General features: G+C 40.8%; 2 protein-coding genes across 2 annotated transcripts; one reads left to right on the plus strand and one right to left on the minus strand.

Annotated features, from left to right (window-relative positions):
- Nucleotides 1–10,097: 10,097 nt before the first annotated feature.
- LOC100976611 (RNA-binding motif protein, X-linked 2-like) lies at nt 10,098–17,892 on the plus strand. Its single transcript, XM_055112256.1, has one exon. The coding sequence runs from the start codon at nt 11,550–11,552 to the stop codon at nt 12,480–12,482; it is 933 nt and encodes a 310-aa protein (XP_054968231.1). The 5' UTR covers nt 10,098–11,549; the 3' UTR covers nt 12,483–17,892.
- A 3,851-nt stretch (nt 17,893–21,743) lies between these two features.
- Nucleotides 21,744–24,195, minus strand: SPZ1 (spermatogenic leucine zipper 1). Its single transcript, XM_008975792.4, has one exon. It carries the CDS (start codon nt 23,938–23,940, stop codon nt 22,714–22,716), a length of 1,227 nt encoding a protein of 408 aa, XP_008974040.2. The 5' UTR covers nt 23,941–24,195; the 3' UTR covers nt 21,744–22,713.
- Between the last annotated feature and the right edge of the window lie 202 nt (nt 24,196–24,397).

Raw genomic sequence — 24,397 nt, forward strand, 5'->3', positions numbered from 1 at the left:
GGTGTCTGGCCTCCAGAATTGTGCGAAAATAAATTTCTGTTTTGTTTTTTTTGACGGAGTCTCGCTCTGTTGCCCAGGCTGGAGTACAATGGCGTGATCTCGGCTCACTGCAACCTCCGCCTCCCAGGTTCAAGCAATTCTCCCACCTCAGCCTCCTGAGTAGCTGGGATTACAGGCATCCACCACTAGGACCAGCTAATTTTTGTATTTTTAGCAGAGACAGGGTTTCGCCATGTTGGCCAGGCTGGTGTTGAACTCCTGACCTCAGGTGATCCACCTGCCTCGGCCTCCCAAAGTGCTGGGATTACAGGCGTTAGCCACCGTGCCTGGCCAAATTTCTGTTTTTTTTTTTTTAAAAAAAAGACAATTCCTTAACTCCCCATTCTTTCTCTTTCTCTTCTTAGGAAAGACCTCATTTACTGCCTGTATTTCCCCACCTTGACCAAAGCTGTCATCCAGTTAGGATTTCAGCCAGTTACTCCATTAAACTGCTTTTAACTGCTCTTGGTAATGTCACAATGACCTCCAACTTCTAAATTCAGTGGATATTTTCCGTTCTCATCTTATGTGGTCTCTCAGCATTTGATAAACCTGACCACTCATTCCTCCTTGAAGCAGTCTCTCTCTTTGATTCACCTGGAAGCTTCTTCAAGTCTCCCTTGAACTCTTCCACTTTTATCAGATTATTTCATTTTGGAGGTCCTCAAAGCTCTCTGAATTCTCCTTTCATGATGTCACACTAGTCTAAATGATTGCGTCCACTACCATGGTTTAATGACCACTTACATGTTGATGACTCACAAAGTCATATCCTTAGGCCAGGCTCTGCTTCTGATCTCAGGATCACGTATTCAGCTGGTTGCTGGACAAGGTCAAGAGCTACGAATGGCCTGAGATTTTACCTTAGTTTCAAGTTAACTAATTAACCTGACACAATTTTATAAGCTCTGCCAGAAGACATGAGACTCTTGAGTCAAAAACAAACAGCGGGCCAGGCACAGTGGCTCACGCCTGTAGTCCCAGCACTTTGGGAGGCCGAGGCGGGCGGATCACCTGAGGTCAGGAGTTTGAGACCAGCCTGGCCAACATGGCGAAACCCCATCTCTACTAAAAATACAAAAATTAGCCAGGCGTGTTGGCACACGCCTGTAATCTCAGCTACTCAGGAGGCTGAGGAAGGAGAATCACTTGAACCCAGGAGGTGGAGGGTGCAGTGAGCCAAGGTCATACCACTGCACTCCAGCCTGTGTAATGGGAGCAAGACTCCCTCTTAAAAAACGACAACAACAAAACAAGTAAACAAAGGGCTTTGTTATTCACAGAAGAGGAAGCATGAGCCTCATGTTTGCATCTGTGCATTTACCACCAAGACTCCACAGTAGCGACAGAAAGTTGGGCTCAGGTAGATGCTTCACAGTCTGTGGGTTTGTCTCACAGCTAAGGAACCCTGAACTTACCTGAACTTAGGAAGTCTCAGTCTTTTTTTTTTTCTTTCTTTTTTTTTTTGAGACAGAGTCTCAACCCTGTCACCCAGGCTAGAGTGCAGTGGCATGATCTTGGCTCACTGCAACCTCCACTTCCTAGGTTCAAGTGGTTCTCCTGCCTCAGCCTCCTGAGTAGCTGGGATTACAGGTGCCTGCCACCATGCCCAGCTAATTTTTGTATTTTTAGTAAAGACACGGTTTCACCATGTTGGCCAGGCTGGTCTCGAACTCCTGATCTCAGGCGATCCGCCCATCTTGGCCTCCCAAAGTGCTGGGATTACAGGCATGAGCCACCATGCTCACCCCCGCCCTTTTTTTTTAATACAGGGTCTTGTTCTGTCACATAGGCTGGAGTGCAGTGGCATGATCACTTCTCACTGCAGCCTTGACCTCCACAGGCTCAAGTGATCCTCTTACCTCAACATGTGCTACTGCAGCCAACTAATTTTTGTATTTTTTGTAGAGATAGGGTTTCACCATGGTGCCTGGGCTGACCTTGAACTCCTGGGCTCAAGTGATCCACCTGCCTCAGCCTCCCACAGTGCTGGGATTACAGGCATGAGCCACTGCACCTGACCCTGAACTCTCAATCTTTTAAAGGAGCTGATATCTAACCTACCCAACCTTTACCCTGGAGAGAAACATTATTGGAGAAACATCTTGGATGGTAAAAAATCCTGCTCTCTTCCCTGGAGGGAAATGCTATTTCAATCTTTCAAGGCTGTTCACCATACAAACACCTTTGAAGGAGGTTGTCTGGAAAAAAAAAAAGCTGCCACAATAACTCAAAAACCCATGAAGAATTGTCTCCCAACAGATATTTCTCCATGTTTCTTTAACATATACCTCGCCTAATACCTGGCATAAAACAGATGCTTAGTAAAAAATTGTTGGTTAATATGCCTAAGAAAAACTAATGCTTAAGGAAGAGGGTCAAAGGTATCAGGCACCACATAGAGATAAAAGAATAATTGGAAAATGCCACTGAATTCAACACTGAGAAAGTCACATCAGCAAAAATTTAAAGCAGTAGATGAGGAGCCTATGTAAGATGAGGTGTGGAGGAAAAAATATGAGAGCTGATGCTCTCATCAAAAAGTAAGCGGTCAAGAGCTACTGTTCATAACCTATGAAATCAGAAAAGGATGTCAAGGTGTGTTGTTTATAGCTGCAGAGGTTGACCAGAGGAGGAACTGAGAACAATTATGTAGCTTTTTTGGAGGGGAATATAATGGAATTAAATTCTTCATATTTCCCATTGGGAAGTTAAAAGCCAATGTCTAAATTTCTTTACTCAAGAGATAGCAGTGTGAACAACTTACAAAAATGGAAGTGACCAAAGGAGAAATAAAGAACAGAAACAGTTACAGCCAGTGGCTACTGGACAGTAGAACTGATGGGGGGAAAACGGGTGTGGGAGGCTATTGCTTCCTATCATCTGTAGCTCAGTTTCCTCTTCTGTAAAAGGGAGATAATCATGCCTGCCTTAGAGATTGTTGTGAGGATTAACTGAGCTAACACATGTAAAGGGCAAAAAATGACACTAGACACATAACAAGCATTCAATTTATTTATTTTTTATTGTTTTAGCCTTTTGCATATATCACTTTGATAAAAATTTTAATTTAAAAGGTGAGAAATTAGAGCTATTAAATGTGAACTACTTTTTTCAGACTCTAGCTAGAACGGGGTATGGGATATAAGAGCTATCGTTTTGTTTTGTGTTAAGATTAGAGACTATTGAATTTGCTTATAGACTGAAGGATAGGAACCAATAGCAAAAAACATGTTGAAGGTACAAGAGAGAAGTAACTGACAAGGTCTCTGAGGAGGCAGGGGGGGTTGGAATTCGGAGCACAGGTTGAGATTTTTGCCTGGAGAAAACAAGTGTCAGTTCTGAGGACAAAAATAATGGGGTTGCAAGATTATGAAATTAGGGGCTATGATTCATTCATCTTTAGAACTTCAGGGTTTAGCCTAATGGTAGGGCTAAGAAGATCTCACCATACACTCCTTTTGAAACCTTTTTAATTTTGTATAAATGTATAAGTACCACCAATAAAATAAAGAATGAGACTTGAATTATCCAGCAAACCATCATATACAAATCTGCTTTGTTTAAAATCTTCTATTTCATAATTCTTATTCCCTTCTTCATCACTTGGATTTTGACCCTATATCTATTTTTCCATATATATGTATATACATAGATACATGTATATATACATACATATACATATATACACATATACATATATATATGCATATTGACATATATAATACAAATACACACACATATACACATATATATATTTTCTGAGACAGGATCTCACTCTGTTGCCCAGGCTAGAATGTGGTAGCACCATCATGGCTCACTGGAGCCTCAACATCCTGGGCTCATGCGATCCTCCTGCCTCAGCCTCCTTAGTAGCTGGGACTACAGGCATGAGCCACCATGCCCCATTAAATTTTGTATTTTTTTGTAGAAATGGGGTCTCCCTATGTTGCCCAGACTGGTCTCGAACCCCTGGCCTCAAATGATCCTCCAGCTTGGGTCTCACTAAATATATATATTTAGAGATAGGGTCTTGCTCTTTTGTCCATGCTCTGTTGCCCAGGCTGGAGTTCATGGCACTCGTGCCCAGGCATGATTGCAGCTCACTGTAAGCTCACCCTCCTGGGCTCAAGCAATCTCCCACCTCAATTTCCTCAGTAGCTGAGTACAGGTGTGTGCCACCTTGCCAGGATAATTTTTTCTCTTTTGTTTCGAGACAGGGTCTCACTTCTATCACCCAGGCTGGAGTGCAGTGGTACGATCTCAGCTCACTGCAGCCTCAACTCCCTGGGCTCAAGTGATTCTCCCACCTCGGCCTCTTGAGTAGCTGGGAATACAGGTATGTGCTATCATGACTGGCTAATTTTTATATTTCTTTCAGAGAGAAGGTTTTTCCAGGTTGCCCAGGCTGGTCTCAAACTCCTGACCTCAAACAATCTGCCCACCTTGGCCTCCCAAAGTGGTGGGATTACAGGTGCGAGCCACCACAACCAGCTAATTAAAAAAAATTTTTTTTTAGTAGAGACAAGGACTCACTATGCTGCCTAGGCTGCTCTCAAACTCTTGGCCTCAAGCAATCCTCTCACTTTGGCCTCCTAAAGTGTTGGGATAAGGCTGGGGGTGGTGGCTCACATCTGTAATCCCAGCACTTTGAGAAGTGGAGACGGGCGGATCACTTGAGGTGAGGAATTGGAGACCAGCATGGCCAACATGGAGAAACCTTGTCTCCACTAGTAACACAAAAATTAGCCGGGCGTGGTTGGGGCGCCTGTAATCCCAGCTATTTGGGAAGCTGAGACAGGAGAATCACTTGAACCTGGGAGGCAGAGGTTGCAGTGAGCCGTGATCGCACCACTGTACCCCAGCCTGGGTGACAGAACAAGACTCCATCTCAAAAACAAACAAAAACCAAAAACTTGTTTTATTATTTATTTATTTATTTATTTATTTATTTATTTTTAGATGAAGTCTCGCTCTGTCGCTTAGGCTGGGGTGCAGTGGTGTGATCTGGACTCACTGCAACCTCCGCCTCCCGGGTTCTAGTGATTCTCCTGCCTCAGCCTCCAGAAAAGCTGGGATTACAGGGGGGTGTCACCACACCCAACTAATTTTTGTATTTTTAGTAGAGACGGGGTTTCACCACGTTGGCCAGGCTGGTTTCTAATTCCTGACCTCAAGTGATCCATCCGTCTCTGCCTCCCAAAGTGCTGGTATTACAGGCATGAGCCACACGCCTGGCCATAAAACAAGTTTTCCTAGCATTCTATCTTCAGTTCAGTACAAGAAGACTTGGTAGCTTTCATAATGGTTAAATATTCTTGTGAAATTCTTACATTCACAAGACCCTGCCATGTAGATATTTTTGTTGAATCATGTTGATAAAATTAGATAACAGGATAATGGAACACTAATCATAATAAAATAATTTAATAACATTTCCTAACATTCTTTAAATACTAGAAAGACATTTTGAAAAATAATGTCTTTTAATACTTATTAAGAGAAAAATTTGCCAATTGCAATAATTATATATTTATGAATTTGATATTACAGGAAATTTTTGAAAGTCTCAAATCAATAATCTAAATTCCCACCTCTGGCTCGGCGTGTTGGCTCATGCCTGTAATCCCAGCACTTTGGGAAGCCAAGGTGGGTGTATCACCTGAGGTCAGCAGTTCGAGACCAGCCAGGCCAACATAGTGAAGTCCCATCTCTACTAAAAATACAAAAAAAATTTAGCCAGGCATAGTGGCACATGCCTGTAGTCCCAGCTACTCGGGAGGCTGAGGCAGGAAAATTGCTTGAACCCGCGAGGCAGAGGTTGCAGTGAACCGAGATTGCACCACTGCACTCCAGCCTGGATGACAGAGCGAGACTTTGTCTAAAAATAAAATAAAATAAAATAAATTTCCATCTCAAAAAACTAGAAAAGGAGAGTAAAATAAGCCCAAAGCAAGCAGAAAGAAAGAAATAATGAAGAATAGCAATTAATAAAACTGAAAACAGGAAAAAAATTAACAACAACAAAAAACTAGTTCTTTAAAAAGATGAATAAAATTGACAAACCTCTAGCAAGACCAACAGGGGAAAAAAGTAGAGGAGATGCAAATTGCTACTAATATTAGGAATGAAACAGGGGATATAACTGCAGATCTTGCAGATGTTGAAAAGTTAATAATGGCATAACACAAACAACTCTACACACATAAATTTGACAACTTAGATAAATTAGCCAATTCCTTGAAAAACACAAACTAGTTTGGGAGCAGTGGCTCACACCAGTAATCACAGCACTTTGGGAGGCCAAGGCAGGGGGATCGTTTGAGGCCAGGAGTTTGCGACCAGCCTGGGCAACATGGGGAAACCCGTCTACGAAAAATAAAAATAAAAATAAATTAGCAAGCCGTGGTGGCACGTGCCTGTAGTCCCGGCTACTGGGAAGGCTGAGGATCACTTGAGCCCAAGAGGTCGAGGCTACTGTGAGCCATGATCACACCACTGCATTCCAGCCAGGGTGACAGGGCAAGACCCTGTCTAAAAAAAAACCACACAAACTATCACAACTCATCCAATATTATATAGGTTATTTAAATAGTCCTGTAGCTAATAAGGAAGTTGAATTCATAACTTAAAATCGTCAGGCCCAAATAGTTTTAACAAGAGAATTCTACCGAACGTTTAAAGAAGAATTAACACCAATTCTTCTCAATCTCTTCCAGAAACTAGAAATGAAAGAAACACTTTCCAATTCATTTTTTGTCAATTCATTTCTAAAAATCAATGTTACCTTAATACTAAAACCAGACAAAGACAGAAAACTACAGACCAATATCCCTAATGAATGTAAAATCACACATTCTTATCAAAACATTAAGCAAACAGCATTCAGCAATATAAAAAAGTATTCTACTACAACCAACTGGTTTATTTTGGGGATTCAAAGCTGGTTCAATATTTAAAAATCAATCTATATAATCTACCATATTAACAGGCTAAATTAAGAAAATCACATGATCATATCAATTCATGTAGAAAAAGTACTTGACAAAATTCAAGGCTGGGTATAGTGGCTCCCACCTGTAATCCCAACACTTTGGGAGGCTGAGGCAGGAGGATCACTTGAGGCCAGGAGTTTGAGACCAGCCTGGCCAATGTAGCGAGACCCTGTCTCTACAAAAAATAAAAAATTAGGCAGGTGTGATTGTGCACACCTGTAATCCCAGCTACTCAGGAGGCTGAGCAGGGAGGATTGCTTGAGCCCAGGAATTCCAGGCTGTAATGAGCTATGATTGTACCACTGCACTCCAACCTGAGCAACAGAGGAAGACCCTGTCTTAAAAAAAAACAAAAAAAAACAAAAAAAACCCAACACTTATTCCTTTAAAAAAGTCTCAGAAGTCTGAGAATACAGAAAAACTTTCCTACTTGATAAAGAATATCTATTAAGAACTACAATTAACCCATATTTAATGGTAAAAGATGGAATGCTTTTCCACTAAGCTTGGGGGCAAGGTAAGGATGTCCACTTTTACCACTCTTGTTCAATGTAGTACTGGAAATAGATGATTTCCAAAAATTCATATATAGAATATATTTTTAAAAATCTAAAACTTCAACAGTAAAAACACACAAATAATCCTTAGAAGATGAACAAAAGAGACACAAAGAGACATTAATCTACTGAAGAGAATAAGTGGGTAGCAAATCAAGCCATAGAAAAATGTTCATCATTAGTCATTAGAGAACTGCAAGTTAACACCACAATGAAATATCACTACATCGCTATTAGAAAGGATAAAATTAAAAGTAGTGGCTGGGCATGGTGGCTCATACCTATAATCCCAGCACTTTGGGAGGCCGAGGCAGGAGGATCACTTGAGCCCAAGAGTTTGAGACCAGCCTTGGTAACATAGTGAGACCCCGTCTATGCAAAAATTAGCCATGTGTGGTGGCATGCGCCTATGGTCCCAGCTTCTCAGGAGGCTGAGGTGGGAAGATCGCTTGAACCTGGGAGAGTGAGGCTGCAGTGAGCCATGATTGCACCACTGCACTACAGCCTTAGCTTCAGAGCAAGGTGCTGTCAAAGAAAGAAAGAAAGAAAGAAAAAAGAAAATAAAAGGCAATATCAACAAAAACTGAACATGCAGCTAACACACAACCTAGAAATTGCATTCCTGGCTTTTATCCCAGAGAAATAAAGACATGTTAACACAAAAACTTATAAATACATGTTTATAGCAACTTTATTTGTAATAGCTGGACAGTAGAAATCATCCAGAAGGCTTTCAATGGGTAAGTGGTTAAATAGTGGTACATTTATGCTATGGAATATTATTCAGCAATCAAAAGGGACAAACATTTTCTTTTTTAAATTGATGGGGAAGAGGCTAGTGCAGTGCTGGCATTCTCCCTCCATTTTTTCTTTTGGCGACATGGTCTTGCTTTGTCACCCAGGCTGGAGTGCAGTGGTACAATCATAACTCACTGCAGCCTTGAACTCCTAGGCAATGATATGATCCTTCTGCTGAATTGCTTGAGCCCGGGAGTCAGAGGTTGCAGTGAGCCGAGACTGTGCCATTGCACTCTAGCCTGGCTGACAGAGTGAGACTCTGTCTCAAAAAAAAAAAGAAAGAAAGAAATGACCCTCCTGCCTCAGCCTCCTGAATAGTTGGGACTACAGGCACATGCCACCATGCCCAGCTAATTTTTTTTAAAAGTTTTGTAGTGACTGGTCTCACTATGTTGCTTAGGCTGGTGAACTCCTGGCCTCAAGAGATCCTCCTGCCTCAGCCTCCCAAAGCACTGGGATTTTAGGTGTGAGCCACAGTGCTTGGCACAAGTATAGATTTTTAATAGGAATTTTAGTTCTCAATTATAAGAAAATATGTTATGTAACACTAGCCTGCTGGTGAATATTCATTCCCATTCCACATCTTTGCTAGCAAGTGGCGTGGTCTTGGATAAATCACTTGACCTCCCTTTGCTTCAGTTACCCTGTCAAATGGGTAGATTGGAACAGTGATAGGCGACCAAGAACCCATACTTGTACCCTGAGTGGAATTTCCATCAGTTTACTGTAATGTATTGAATTATTTTCTTTTTTACTGCTTTTCACTTAAAATTTTTCTTTTAAGAATTCACATTTACATTATTTGTATTTTGATAAAACATTAATTTATTTGTTGCAGAAACACAATTTTATGACACAAATAAACATTTAAAGCCATTGCCCAATTTGAGGCTCTAAATTTTTAGACATTTCCACATGTTGGCTGATGTATGGGAGAGATTTTCTGTTTTATTAGAAACTTAATTGAATAATAAAATTTCTTTTTTTGTTTTTTTGAGACAAGGTCTCACTTTGTCATCCAACTGGAGTGCAGTGGCACCATCTCAGCTCACTGCAGCCTCGACCTCCAGGTTCAAGCAATCCTCTTGCCTCAGCCCCCCAAGTAGCTGGAACTACAGGCACATGCCACCATGCCCAGCTAATTTTTTGTAGAGATGGGCTTTCACCATGTTGCCCAGGCTGGTCTCAAACTCCTGAGCTCAAGCAATCCACTCACCTCAGCCTCCCAAAGTGTTAGGATTACAGGTGTGAGCCACCACGCAAGGCCAATAATAATAATTTCTTAATAATAATTTATCTTTGTGTATTGAAGCATCCATTTTATAAACAAATAAAAATATTTTATAGTTCTAGACAGTTTTAAAATGGAATAATATGGTTATGTCTGGTTTTAACATGAGATGAATTGAAAAAGACAATTTTTTTAAAAAAAATAGCACATCCTTCATGTTTAGTTGTAAAACAGTAGGAAGAAATTTTTTTCCTTTACTAAAGAAATATCAATTAAACTTAAAATATTAGGTCATTTGCTGTGATGATTTTACAATCTCAAATGGAAACAGATTTTAGCTTGGGGGTCGGATGGGGTAAGGATAGACATCTCACGTAATATTTTCAATGTTATGGCGATTTTAGAGAAGTTTTTCTATGCACTTGCCTAGAGCAGAATAAATATGTAAGTCTAGCAGTTTAAATATGTACCTTAAAACTCTACCAACTTAAAATGCAAACAGCTGTTATAATGCAATAAGAAAATAATCCAATTTTTTAAATGGGCGAAAGGCTTGAAATGTCACTTCACAAATAAAATAAAAGGCTAAAAAGCATATGCAAAAATATTCAGCATGCTAGGCACACTGGTGCCTGCCTATAGTCCCAGCTACTTAAGAGGCTGAGGTGGGAAGCAGGAGACTCGCTTGAGTCCAGGAGTTCAAGACTAGCCTGGGTAACATAGCGACACCCTGTCTCAAAACAAAACAAAACAAAACAACCAAAAAGTTTCATTAAAAAAAAAAAGTTCAGCATCATTAGTCCTTAGAGAAATGAAAATGGAATCCAAAATGAGATATCTTTACACATCCACTAGATTAACTAAAAGTAGCAGATTGACAACACCAAGAATTGACAAGGATGTAGGTAACTGGAACTCTCATACATTGCTGGTGAGAGTGTAAAACGGTACACCATTTTGGAAAACAGCCTCACAATTTCTTACCATGTGACCCAGCAATTACATTCCTAAGTATATATCCAAGAGAAACAAACAAACAAAAAATGTCCACACAAAGACTTGTACCTAAATGTTCATAGTGGCTTAATTCATAATATAGCCCAAAACTAAAAAGAACCCAAATGTCCATCAGCAGGGAAATGAGTAAATTGTAATCTATTCACACATTGAGTTACTGATACACACAACAACAGGGATGAAGCTAAAAACATTAAGCTGAGTGAAAAAAAAAACCCAGACCAAAAAGAGTCCATATAATGTGATTCCATTTCTATTAAGCTCTGTAACTGGCAAACTTAACCTATAATTGATAGAAATCAAATTAGTAATTGCCTGGGACAGGGAGTGGAAAAGAGGCATGAGAGAAGTTTCTATGGTAAAGGAAATGTTTACTATCCTTTTTTTTTTTTTTTTTTTGAGATGGAGTTTCACTCTTGTTGCCCAGGCTGGAGTGCAATGGCACGATCTCGGCTTACTGCAACCTCCACCTCCCAGGTTCAAGTGATTCTCCTGTCTCAGCCTCCTCAGTAGCTGCGATTACAGGCGCCCGCCACCACGCCCAGCTAATTCTTTGTGTTTTTAGTAGAGACGGGGTTTCACCATGTTGGCCAGGCTGGTCTCAAACTCCTGACCTCAGGTGATCAGCCAGCCTCGGCCTCCCAAAGTGCTGGGATTACAGGCGTGAGCCACCGTGCCCGGCCTGGAAATGTTTACTATCTTAACTATGGTAGTGAAGGTTACATAAGACCACACATTTAAATAGATGTGTTTTACTTTATGTAAATTATAACTCAATAAGGTTGGTAAAACACACACATACACACACAGACGCGCGCGCGTGCGCGCTCTCGCGTGTGCGCCACGAAGTATCACACGGGGGCTGCCTCGCCCCGGCACTGATACTTGAACGTTGAGCGCGAGCCCGCGGAGATGAACGCTTTAACTAAGGTGAAGCTGATCAACAAGCTGAATGAGGGAGAGGTCCAGCTTGGGGTGGCCGATAAGGTGTCCTGGCACTCCGAGTACAAGGACAGCGCCTGGATCTTCCTGGGAGGGCTTCCTTATGAACTGACTGAAGGGGACATCATCTGTGTATTCTCACAATATGGGGAGATTGTTAACATTAATCTTGTGCGGGACAAGAAGACTGGGAAATCCAAAGGATTCTGTTTCCTCTGCTATGAAGACCAGAGGAGCACAATTCTGGCCGTTGACAATTTTAATGGGATCAAGATCAAAGGAAGAACTATCCAAGTGGATCATGTGTCTAACTATCAGGCTCCTAAGAACTCGGAAGAAATGGATGATGCGACCAAAGAGCTCCAGAAGGGCTCCTATGGGCCTCATACCTACTCATCAAGTTCGTCTGAGAGCTCTGAAGATGAACAACCAATAAAAAAGCACAAGAAAGAGAAAAAGGAAAAAAAGAAAAGAAAGAAAGAAAAAGAGAAAACTGATCGGTTGGTACAGGCAGAGCAACCATCCTCTTCGTCACCCACAAGCAAGACAGTAAAGGAAAAAGATGACCCTGGCCCTAAGAAGCACAGCAGCAAGAACTCGGAGAGAACTCAGAAGTCACAGCCCAGGGAGAGGCGGAAGCTCCCCGAAGCCAGGACTGCCTACTACGGTGGAGCAGAGGACCTAGAGAGGGAGCTGAAGAAGGAGAAACGGAAGCACGAGCACAAGTCCTCAAGCAGGAAGGAGGCAAGAGAAGAAACAACCGGGGATAGGGACAGAGGGCAGAGCTCAGACACACTTTCTAGCCCGTACAACTGGCGTTCCGAAGGGCGTAGTCACAGAACTCGAAGTAGGAGCCAAGATAAATCCCATAGGCATAAAAAGGCCCGTCGCTCCTGGGAGTGAGAGTCTTCGAATCCCAGCGACCGTAGGCGTCACTGAAGACTGTTCAGTTGCTCAGTAGATTTGGAAATAATTATGTTTTTTAAATGCAGTAAAATTCAATTGGGTTGTTACTATTTTTGTATCTAAAACTTCTAGGGCCGGATTCTTTTAATCCCTTGGGTATTAGAGTCGAGAGGGCTGCAGTTTCAACAGCTAGATCCTGGCTATTTTTCCTACCATCCATTGTCCCTGTACCAGGCTATGTGTCCTAACTTTTGGTTCATAAATATGGCTCTTGAACCCATAGACCCCAATTGAAGATGGAATTTTCTGGAAAGGGAAAATACCAGATAATTCTATTATTCTAGTCTTTGTGTTCGATGTTTAGAGCCCAGCATCATGGGACCTTTCCAGTTACTAGTTTTGGACAGCTTGATGGGAATGAATGGGTTAGGATTTTTTTTTTTTTTTTTTTTTTTTGAGACGGAGTTTCGCTCTTTTTGCCCAGGCTGGAGTGCAATGGTGCGATCTTGGCTAACTGCAACCTTCGCCTCCTGGGTTCAAGTGATTCTCCTGCCTCAGCCTCTCAAGTAGCTGGGATTACAGGCGCCTGCCACCATGCCCAGCTAATTTTTTGTATATTTAGTAGAGACGGGGATTTCACCATGTTGGCCAGGCTGGTCTTGAACTCCTGACCTCAGGTGTCCCATCTGTCTCGGCCTCTCAAAGTGCTGGGATTATAGGCGTGGGCTACCACGCCCGGCTGGGTTAGAATTTTTAAGATCAACCAGCTCCATACCCAAACCCTCCTGTTTAAAAAAAATTTTAATGTCTTTTCTTTTTCATTAAAACTTTGGTTAAAAACAACAACAACAACAAGTATCAGCTTGTGAGGCTGAAGCGGGCAGATCACGAGGTCAAGAGATCAAGACCTGCCCGGTGGGTGCCTGTAATCCCAGCACTTTGGGAGGCTGAAGCAGGTGGATCACCTGAGGTCAGGAGTTTGAGACCAGCCTGGCCAACATGGAGAAACCCCATCTTTACTAAAAATGCAAAATTAGCCAGGTGTGGTGGCGCATGCCTGTAATCCCAGCTACTTGGGAGGCTGAGGCAGGAGAATTGCTTGAACCCAGGAGGCAGAGGTTGCAGTGAGCCGAGATGGTGCCATTGCACTCTAGCCTGGGCAACAAGAGCAAAACTCTGTTACCAAAAAAAAAAAAAAAAAGAGATCAAGACCATCCTGGCCAACACGGTGAAACCATGTCTCTACTAAAAATACAGAAATTAGCTGGGTGTGGTGGTGCGCACCTGTAGTCCCAGCTACTCGGGAGGCTGAGGCAGGAGAATCGCTTGAACCTGGGAGGCGGAGGTTGCAGTGAGCTGAGATCACACCACTGCACTCCAGCCTGGGCAACAGAGCGAGACTCCGTCTCAAAAAAAAAAAGTACCACAGGGGATTATGCATCCTTATAATATCTGAAATACACAAAGAAATGACTTGAAATATTTTGAAATTAAGTGGAAAAAAGTATTACAAATTACTGGCAAGTATTTCATTTGTTAACCAGAGCCAACAACTAGATTTAGCTTCCAGGACACACTTTCCAGTAGAAATTTTAAGAAGCCAAACATCACTTGGCAATAAAATAAGAGTATAAAAAATTACCTTATCACAGGTTAAGGCTCATGTGCTGATAACAAATGCATGAACTCAGAAGATTTCAAGGCAGATACTAGAACTAATGACTGGAAGCTAGCTAAGAAAATCAGATTGTTGAGTAGCCGCTTTTCAGAAATAAGAATTGTGCTAGGTAAACAGAAGATGCCACTATACCTACAATGCTTCCCTTGAAAACACCCACATCCTATCATAAAGGAGCTTACAGGTACATTTGATGCACATGTTAGAAGTGCTAATATAACCTTTTAAAAAATAGCTACTTGGGAGGCTGAGGCAGGAGAATGGCGTGAACCCGGGAGGCAGAGCTTGCAGTAAGCCAAGATCACGCTACTGCACTTCAGCCTGGGCGACAGAGTCTCCCAGTCTCAAAATAGACACTCAGTCTCAAAAATAAATAAATAAATAAATAAATAATACAAAAATAGTTTTCATCAATAAACTCAGCGTTCAGAAAACACTATTGGAAAATCTAAATCTGACTATAAATGATACCAATATTTTTAGAATACAGTGACTGATTAAAATTGCCATTCTCTTTTTTGTTTGTTTGTTTGTTTTGGAGGAGTCTCCCTTAAAAAAAAAAAAAAAGCACCTAACTTTAAAAATAAATATGTTAAGGTGAGGCATGGTGGCTCACGCTTGTAATCCCAGCTCTTTGGGAGGCTGAGGTGGGTGGATCACCTTGAACCAGGAGTTTGAGACCAGCCTGGACAACATGGTGAAACCCCGTCTCTACTAAAAATACAAAGATTAGCCAGGTGTGGTGGCGGGCACTTGTAGTCCCAGCCACCTGGGAGGCTGAGGTGGGAGAATCACTTGAACCTGGGAGGCGGAGGTTGTAGTGAGGCAAGATCACGCCGCTGCACTCCAGTCTGAGTGACAGAGCAAGACTCCATCTCAGAAAAAGAAATAAATAAAATAAAAAAAAATAAAAATATGTTAAAATATTGGGTATTTTACTCTTAATGAAAATATATAATAAGAAAGACAACATGAAATGCTAAATACTACTGTTGTAAAAATAATTTTGTAACTATAATATTCATTTAAGGTATGTAAAACTAGGTGGTTAGTTTTATGAAAGTTCTTCATCTAAAGTTTTCAAATTTCTAAGAATTTTCCTTTGATTAATTAGGTATCACAATTGATATCGGTCCAAAGTTCTGACAAAAGATGTCAAAACGTCTCTCCACACTGGTACATGTAAATTTGGTTTATTCATTTTATTCTTTAAAATTACATTACTTATTTAAATTAGATTACTTTTCATAACTATATCCCCCCAAAAGATAAACAACTAAATAAAAATTCCAATTTAGCCATTCCTTACAAGGGTGCCAGGGCTACACAGTGGGGAAAGTGCACTCTCTTCAATAAATGGTGTTGGGAAAACTGGAGGTCTATATGCAAAAGAATGAAGTTGGACTCTTACATTATATACAAAAATTAAGTCAAAGTGGATTAAAGATCTAAATGTAAGACCTAAAACACAAAACTCCTAGAAGACAATATAGCAGGAAAGCTTCAGGATATTGGATTTGACAATGATTTCTTGAATGTGACACCAAAGCACAGGGAAGAAAAGTGAACACAGACAAATGGGACTATACCAAACTGAAAAACTTCTGTGTATCAAAAGAAGCAACTAATAGAGTAACAAGGAAACCTATGGAATGAGGAAAAATATTTGCAAGTCATATATTGGATAAGGGGTTAATATCCAGAGTATATAAGGAAGTCCTATAACTCAATACTACCAACAAGAAATAACCTGATTAAAAATGAGCAAAGGACTTAAATACACAATTCTACAAAGAAGATGTTTTAAAAATCAACAAGCATATTAAAAGATGCTCAACATCAATAATCGTAAGAGAAATGCACACTAAAACCACAGTGACTTGTCATCTTACACCCATTAGGATGGCTACTATCAAAAGAACGGAAGGCTAGGCACAGTGGCTCACACCTATAATCCCAGCACTTTGGGAGGCTGAGGTGGGAGGACTGCTTGAGCCTAGGAGTTGAAGACTACAGTGAACTACTGTTGCGCCACTGCACCCTGGGCAACAGTGCAAGACCCTGTCTCTTAAGAAAAAAAAAAAAGAAAATAATAAATGTTGGCAAGAATGTGGAGAAATTGCACTGCTGGTGGGAATATAAAATGGTGCAACCATTATGGAAAACAATATAGAGATTCTTAAAAAAATTAAAAATAGAATTACCATAGGATCCAACAATCTCACTTCTGGGTAGATACCAGGATAATTCAAAGCTGGACTTTGAAGAGATATTTGCATACCCATGTTCATTATAGTATTATTCACAATAGCCAAGAGGTAGAAGCAAACCAAATGTCCATCAGTGTTTGAATAAAGAAAATGTGGTATATACATGCAATGGAATATTAAGGAGTCTCAAATAGAAGGAAATCCTGCAATATGCAATAATGTGGATGAACCTGGAGGACATTATGCTAAGTGAAATAATCTAGTCACAAAAAGGCAAATACTGTATGATTCCATTCATACTAATTATCTAAAATAGTCAAAATTATAGAAACAGAAAGTAGAAAGGAAAGAGGAAGAATTAGTGTTTAATGGGCATAGAGTGTGAGTTTTACAAGATAAAAAAAGTTATAGAGATCTGTTGCACAATAATATGAAAATGAATATACTTAACACTACTGAACTGTATACTTAAAAATGGTTAAGATGAGTTAGGCACGGTGGCACATACCTTTAATCCTAGCTACTTAGGAGGCTGAGGTGGGAGAATACTTTGAATCCAGGAGTTCAAGACCAGCCTGGGCCAACATAGCAAGACCTCATCTCAAAATAAAAATAAAACAAAAATTTTAAAAATAAAAAAAATTGTTTAAATAGTTAAGATGGTAAATTTAATGTTGTATATTGTTTTACCACAATAAAAGAAAAATAAATTGAAAAAATGCAACAAAACAACTTTAAAAAAGGAAAATCAAGAAGGCGCCAGAAATCATTGAAATGAAATACTAAAAATAATGAAGATTAACAAAGCCAAAATCTGGGTTTTGTTAATGATTAATAGGATACATCAAGAAAAAGGGAGAAGAGACAAATAAACAAAATAAGGTCTTTCCCTAGAAAAATCTGAGGACCATTGAACAGCACTTTCTTTTAAATAAGAAAAACCATTTAATATTTAAAATCAAAGCAAAATGTACATATCAGTATCTAATTCCTCATAAACTGAGGCTTCCTAACAGACCAGTGCAAACCAAAGCAATGTATGCTTCCCTGTGAGAGAAAATTTAATTAAATATGGATTAGTGGTCAGTGGTTTCCACTGGAAGACTGTGTGATTGTTAGAAAAGAAAAACACTCAACTGGCTGTGACACTCCAATGATGATCTGCCTGAGGCCTTTATTAAGGTAAGAAAAATTTCAATGATTTTCTATATCAATCAGGTTTGTAGAATAACTTTATAAAAATAATAATATTGATGTGATAATGATGACAAATCCACTCCTCTGCCTCACACTAATCTAGGATAGCTGTCTTTATAATGTAATACTTATCTTTCTTTTTACTTGCAACATACCAATGATCCCAACTTCCAGATATCCTGTGTGCCTGGGTTTTTTGCTATTGTTCCCTTCCTTTTTAGCCAGGCTTGCTTCTGATTAGTTTCTAATTCTCCCATTTAATCTATTCCTACTTCCCAGAGAGCAATAAGACCTCAGCTGAGGGAGCCAGAGAATCTTTGAACCATTTGTCCATGGTCCAAAAGAAAATTATTGTCACCACCTTTTAAATGAAGCAACTCAGACTGAAACAAGTTGAGACTTAGATTATCTCCCTGTTTGTGAAATGCTTCTTCCATTATTTCACCCTTACTTTATATATATATAAAGTGCCTCATATACTTTCTTATTGGAAAGGTTAAAAAGGGCTCAAAGCATAGACAAGCAAAAAGGACTTGAAAACACCCATCGTACAACTTATAGACAATCAACCTAAATACCATGATGAATCTTTTTCTGGATCAATTCAAGATAAATTAAAGAAATAAATGCGAAAGACAAGAAGTTAAAAGGAATTTGGAAGGCTTTTATTCATGATATAAGGAAAGATTTCTTTCTATTTTTTTTTTTTTTTTGAAATGGAGTCTCACTCTGTCTTCCAGGCTGGAGGGCAGTGGCGCGATCTCGGCTCACTGCAACCTCTGCCTCCCAGGTTCAAGCGATTCTCCCGCCTCAGCCTCCCAAGTAGCTGGATCTATAGGTGCATACCACCACACCCAGCTAATTTTTGTATTTTCAGTACAGACGGGGTTTTGCCATGTTGGCCAGGCTGGTCTTGAACTCCTGCCCTCAGGTGATCCACCTGCCTTGGCCTCCCAAAGTGCTGAGATTACAGGCATGAGCCACCGTGCCTGGCCAAGTGAACTACACAATTCTTTATTAATCAAGGTGCTTGGAGAATAGTGTGGAGGGTATCTCCATTTGAAGGAAAGACAGGTGGAAAGAAGTGTGTAATTTTTTTAAGGACCCCCAATATTATTTAAGTGTGGCAATCTCTTTTTATTTCACTAAGGGCTGTAACAAGAAAGTGTTGGCTTTTAGCTTTTGAATAAAGTGATACATATTCCAAACATAGAAAGCAATGTTGGTTTAGGAGTAGGGAGCAGTATTTCAGGTTGTCGTTTTGGTACTTCCAACATACGAAAATCTCTTGTGCTCCCTGCTACATGTATAATAGAACCTGTGGTGGAGATTGTGATTGTCTTTGCTGGGTTTTTAATACTCATCTTTATGTTGCCCTGAATGCATACATGAAGTTTTTGCACCAGAAACAGATTATTATGATAATTACTGTGCTGGATTCCCTCGTCCTAGTTCTTATCCCTGGGGGGATGCAATAAGAACCAGATGTCATCCTCTATGTAATGAGGTCTGTACTGTAAGTGAGGAATTCTGAGAAAATGAAACTGAGCATTTATATAAAAGAGAAAGACAGCTGTCCTCCTCCCCTTCTAAAAGAAGAGAGAAAAAAGGAGGGGCACGGTGGCTCACGCCTGTAATCCTTGCATTTTGGGAGGCCAAGGCAGGCGGATCACCTGAGGTCAGGAGTTCAAGACCAGCCTGACCAACATGGAGAAACCCCATCTCTTCTAAAAATACAAAATTAGTTGGGCATGGTGGTGGGCACCTGTAATCCCAGCTACTTGGGAGGCTGAGGCAGGAGAAACACTTGAACCTGGGAGGAAGAGGTTGCGATGAGCCAAGATTGTGCCATTGCACTCCAGCCTGGGCAACAAGAGCGAAACTCCGTCTCAAAAAAACAAAAGAGGAAAAAAAAACAAAACCCTTTACCCCTGGAAGGCAAGATGGAGAGGATCCTGGGTTCTCACTCCAACTTTTTGATTGATTGACTGATTGATTGAGACAGGGCTCACTCGGTCCCCTAGGCTGGAGTGCAGTGGCATGATCATGGCTCATTGCAGCCTCAACCTCCCAGGCTCAAGCAATCTTTCTATCTCAGCCTCCCAAGTAGCTGACACTACAAGCGTGTGCTGTCATGCCTGGCTAATTTTTGTAGTTTTTGTAGAGATGGGGTCTCCCTATGTTGCCCAGGCTGGTCTCAAACTCCTGGGTTCAAGCAATCCTCCCACCTTAGTCTCCTGAGTAGCTGAGACTACAGGTGTGCCCCACTATGCCTGGCTAATTTTTGTAGAGATGGGGGTCTCACTATATTGCCCAGGCTGGTCTCAAACTCCTGACCTCAAGTGATCCACCTGCCTCGGCCTCCCAAAGTGCTGGGATTACAGGTGTGAGCCACTGCACCCAGCCTCTCTGTCAACTTTCTCTGGGTCATCTCTGTGGCTCTATCTTCAAGTTCATAGAATCTTTTCTTTGACATCTATATTTTGTTATTGAGCACATTCGGTGAGGTTATATTACTTATATTTTTCAGTTCCATAATTTCCACTTATGTCTCTTTTATATTTATTTGCTGATACTTTCTATTTTTTCATTTGTTTCATGTTTGTAACTGTTCATGGACACATTTTTTTTTTTTTTTTTTTTGAGATGGAGTTTCACTCTTGTTGGCCAGGCTGGAGTGCAATGGCATGATCTTGGCTCACTGCAACCTCTGCCTCCTGGGTTCAAGCGATTCTCCTGCCTCAGTCTCCCGAGTAACTGGGATTACAGGCATGTGCCATGACACCCAGCTAATTTTGTATTTTTAGTAGAGACGGGGGTTCTCCATGTTGGTCAGGCTGGTCTCGAACTCCCGACCTCAGGTGATCCACCTGCCTCGGCCTCCCAAAGTGCTAGCATTACAGGCGTGAGCCACTGCGCCTGGCCCGAAGCATTTTTATAATGACTGCTTTAAAATCCTTGTCAGATAACTCTAGTGTCTGTGTTGTCCCATTGTTGGTATCTGTTAATTGTCTTTTCTCATTCAAGTTGAGATTTTTCTGGCTCTCAATATAATGAGTGATTTTTCTATTGTATTCTGGACATTTTGGGGATTGTTAGGAGACCCTGGATCTTATTAAGTCTTCTTTTTTAGTAGGGCCCTGCTGATGATGCCAGCAGGGAAAAGGAGTAGAAATTCTAGGCTACTTACGTGGACTCCACTGACATTCCACTCTACTGGAGGGGTTGGGGGAGGCCAGGGAAGAGCACTGTTACCATCAGATGGAGGGTAGAACTTTAGGATCCCTACTCTTACCTCCTCTGCACCATCCCAGTAGAGTAGGGGAGGTGTGCCTCATGACTGCCAGGCAAGGATGAATGTCTAGGCTCTCTACTCAGTATCTGGCAACAGGGATGGGGGTAGAAATATGTTTCTATACAATTTGGCTGGATTAGGGCACTTTTGTCAAAAGGTTTCTGTCTCACCAGACTGTTCCTTTCCTCATCTGTTGACAAAAGAAAGCAGGCTTTATGGGGGAATTTTTTTGTCTACATGCATTGACATTTTTAGGTTGTGGACTTCTCCAGCACCTAACTCAGAATATATAAGAGGCAAAAAGAAAACCCAGAGAACTAAGCACCATGTTGTTCCTTAAGTTTCAGGGTCCCTAACCATTCTACCTCCTTCTCGCCACCTTTCAGAAACTTCTTATATTTGCTTTATATATAATGTCCAGGGGTTTCAGCTTACTTAAAGAGAAGAATAGGGGAAAATTCATCGGCTCCATCTTTTCTGGAACCAGAAATCCAGCTCCCTTAACAGAAGATACTGTTTTTTCCCCCTGGGTAACACTACCGTCTATACCTGGAGGAATGGGAGAAACTTTTCCAGCAAAAATAAAATCTAGGCCGGCACGGTGGTTCACGCCTATAATCCCAGCACTTTGGGAGACCAAGGCAGGTGGATCACCTGAGGTCACGAGTTTGAGATCAGCCTGGCCAACATGGTGAAACCCCATCTCTACTAAACAATAAGAAAAATTAGTCGGGTGTGGTGTGGGCATCTGTAATCCTGCAACTCAGGAGGCTGAGGCAAGAGAATCGCCTGAACCTGGGAGGTGAAGGTTGCAGTGAGCTGAGATCGTGCCATTGCACTCCAGCCTGGGCAACAAGAGCAAAACTCCATCTCAAAAATATATAATACAATAATACAATACAATACAATACAAAAATAAAATAAAATAAAATAAAATAAATAATAAAATAAAATATAAAATAAAATAAAATAAAATTCAGATATGTCTCTATTCTTCCAAACAAGTTGAGGGGGTCCTTCCCAAGGGCCTCTGCTGCCCCATATGCCCACAGTTCACTAGCGGAGGAGCAAGGGAGGCACCTTAGGAAAAGTAGAGCCAGTGCAGATTTATAAGAGAAAAATGATTTGTTAGGGTTGGATTATCAGCATTTTTTAAATTCCCCCACATCCCACACTTCAGTGTATAATAGGAAAAGGAAACATACATTTAGAAAGGGAGCTTTAAAAGGTCACAACTAAAGCATTATGTACTTTTTTTTCACTTAATTTTTTTTTTTAGAGATGGGATCTTGCTGTGTTGCTCAGGTTTGTCTCAAACTCCTGGCCTCAAGCGATCCTCCCACCTTGGCCTCCCAAAATGCCACTGCACCTGGCCAAAAACACTATATACTTTTCTCCCCCAGAACTCCCCCTGCCCCCAGGCAATGACTAAATAAAGAAAAAAAATTTTTCCCTTGTATTCTGGTTTTTATTTAGATCTTTACTTAATTGGACCTTTAACTTCTCACTCTAGGCTATCTATCTAATAATTACCAAAAAAACAAGCAGATTGTAAAGGTGAAAAGTTATGAACTTGATGTAGACACAATGGTCATTAAAGACCAGACTTACATAACTGCTGAAGTAATGAGTAATATAAGTGTCAATCTCCTTATTCTATAGCTCTTTCTTGGTTGAACCAGCAGATCTGCCCAAGGTTTGATGATTGATCATGACTGACAAGTTGGAGGTAACAGATGTAGTTTTTTAAGGATTCACCTTTTCATCTGCTTTTGGTATTTTCTATCTTAGGCTGCTAGCTGACCTCATTTTTCCCCTAAGAGCTTTTCTTGCAACATGAATATTGAACTAGGTATTGCAAGCTTTCTTATTAAGACAAACGTCCAGGCTTCTACAGGATCTGTCTTTTTTCTGAAATGTACCCTTCATTTCTTGCTTGTTCTGCTTATACATTTCTACTTTCTTTGCTTCTGATGGCTTCTGATTTTTCTTGTCCTGTTTATAGTTTATCTGAATTGGCTTCTCTTGCAGAGTTCCCTGTTTCTGATGATGGAGTTCCTTGAGAATCTCTACTCTCTGCTGTAAGATTTGGCATTCATTCTCTAGCAAAGCCGCCATCAACTGCAATGAGTAGGTGTCATGGCTCAGTTTCTTCACCTGTTCCTCCAGCTCATGCTTAGCTGACACTTCATTATTTGGCTGGGTTTGGAAATCGACTCCATTATTTCCGAGAGTTTCACTTATGTCTTTCTGAGATTTCTGATAGGATTTTATCAGTTTACTGAGCTCAGTATGTTGTTTACTCCAGTGTTCTGCTTCCTGTAGTAACTGGTCCATGTTGTTCCTAATTTTCATAGTTTCTTCTTGAACATTAAGTCTGTTTTTTGCTTTTTCCTGGCTTTGTTGAGTTTCGTTAAGGACTTTTTTTTCTTCTAAACGATTTACCAAATCTCTTGCAAAAACTTGTACGGTGTTCTCAGAGTTCTGGTTTTCCATTATCATCTCCTGTTTTTTTTCATTGTCTTCTTTCTCTGGGGCTAAACTAACAGACAGGTTTGTTGATAACATTTCATTGATTTTGTCAAGTCCTCTGATATTTTCTTTGTGGGCTGACACATCCTCAGTAATATTGGTTTCCAATATCATCTCCTGTTTCTTTTCATTGTCTTCTTTCTCTGGGGCTAAACTAACAGGCAGGTTTGTTGATAACATTTCATTGATTTTGTCAAGTCCTCTGATATTTTCTTTGTGGGCTGACACATCCTCAGGAATATTGGTTTCCTCAAAAAGTTCTTTTGCTTCTGTGATCTTCTCTTCAAAACCTGCCATATTTTTAAGAATATCTTTAATTTCTTTTAAGAGATTGTTAAACTTCTGTGCAGTCTGTTGTTCTGTAACTTGATGGCTGCTATTCTTTAGGGAAGGGAGAGAGCCCCAGGAGGAAGGGGAATGTGATCCAATTTCGAATAAGGCAATGGTAATCCTAGGGTCCAGATATTCTTGATGAGGATCAGGAGTAGGGTTAAGGGTTTTGGAGATGGTGGGCATCTCAGCTGACTTAGCAGAGCTGGCCATCAGGACGGAAGGAAAGCAGAAAACTTTAGAGATTCCAGGAAGGACAGGTGATGGTCCTTCGTGCAAATGTGGATGGAGACTGTGGAATCAAGCAGAAGTCAGAGACCAAAGTTAAGGATTAAAATTTGGGAGATGATGTTTAGGTGGAAGGTGGCATCTCAGACAGCCTTGTGGGGAGGAAGGGTGGGAAAGGGGACCAGGGCTGGGGCTCCATCTCTTCTTCTCTAGGCACCCGGTGTTTATTCTCTGGCCCTAGCAACCAGGTCTTTATTTTGTCACTGCACCATTGTGGCCTATCCATAGTGTCTGTCTCCTTTGTGTCACAATGGAAGCCTCTTAAATTCCTGCCCAGTGACTCCTGCATCAAAAACAACCTTGAGCTACCCCTACTCCTCATGCCAGAAAGAGCTCTACAACAGCTCTTCCCCTCCTTAATTTCTAGGTGGCTATTCATCTC

The sequence above is a fragment of the Pan paniscus genome, chromosome 4 (genome assembly GCF_029289425.2).
Source record: "Pan paniscus chromosome 4, NHGRI_mPanPan1-v2.0_pri, whole genome shotgun sequence".
NCBI classification, from domain to species: Eukaryota; Metazoa; Chordata; class Mammalia; order Primates; family Hominidae; genus Pan; species Pan paniscus.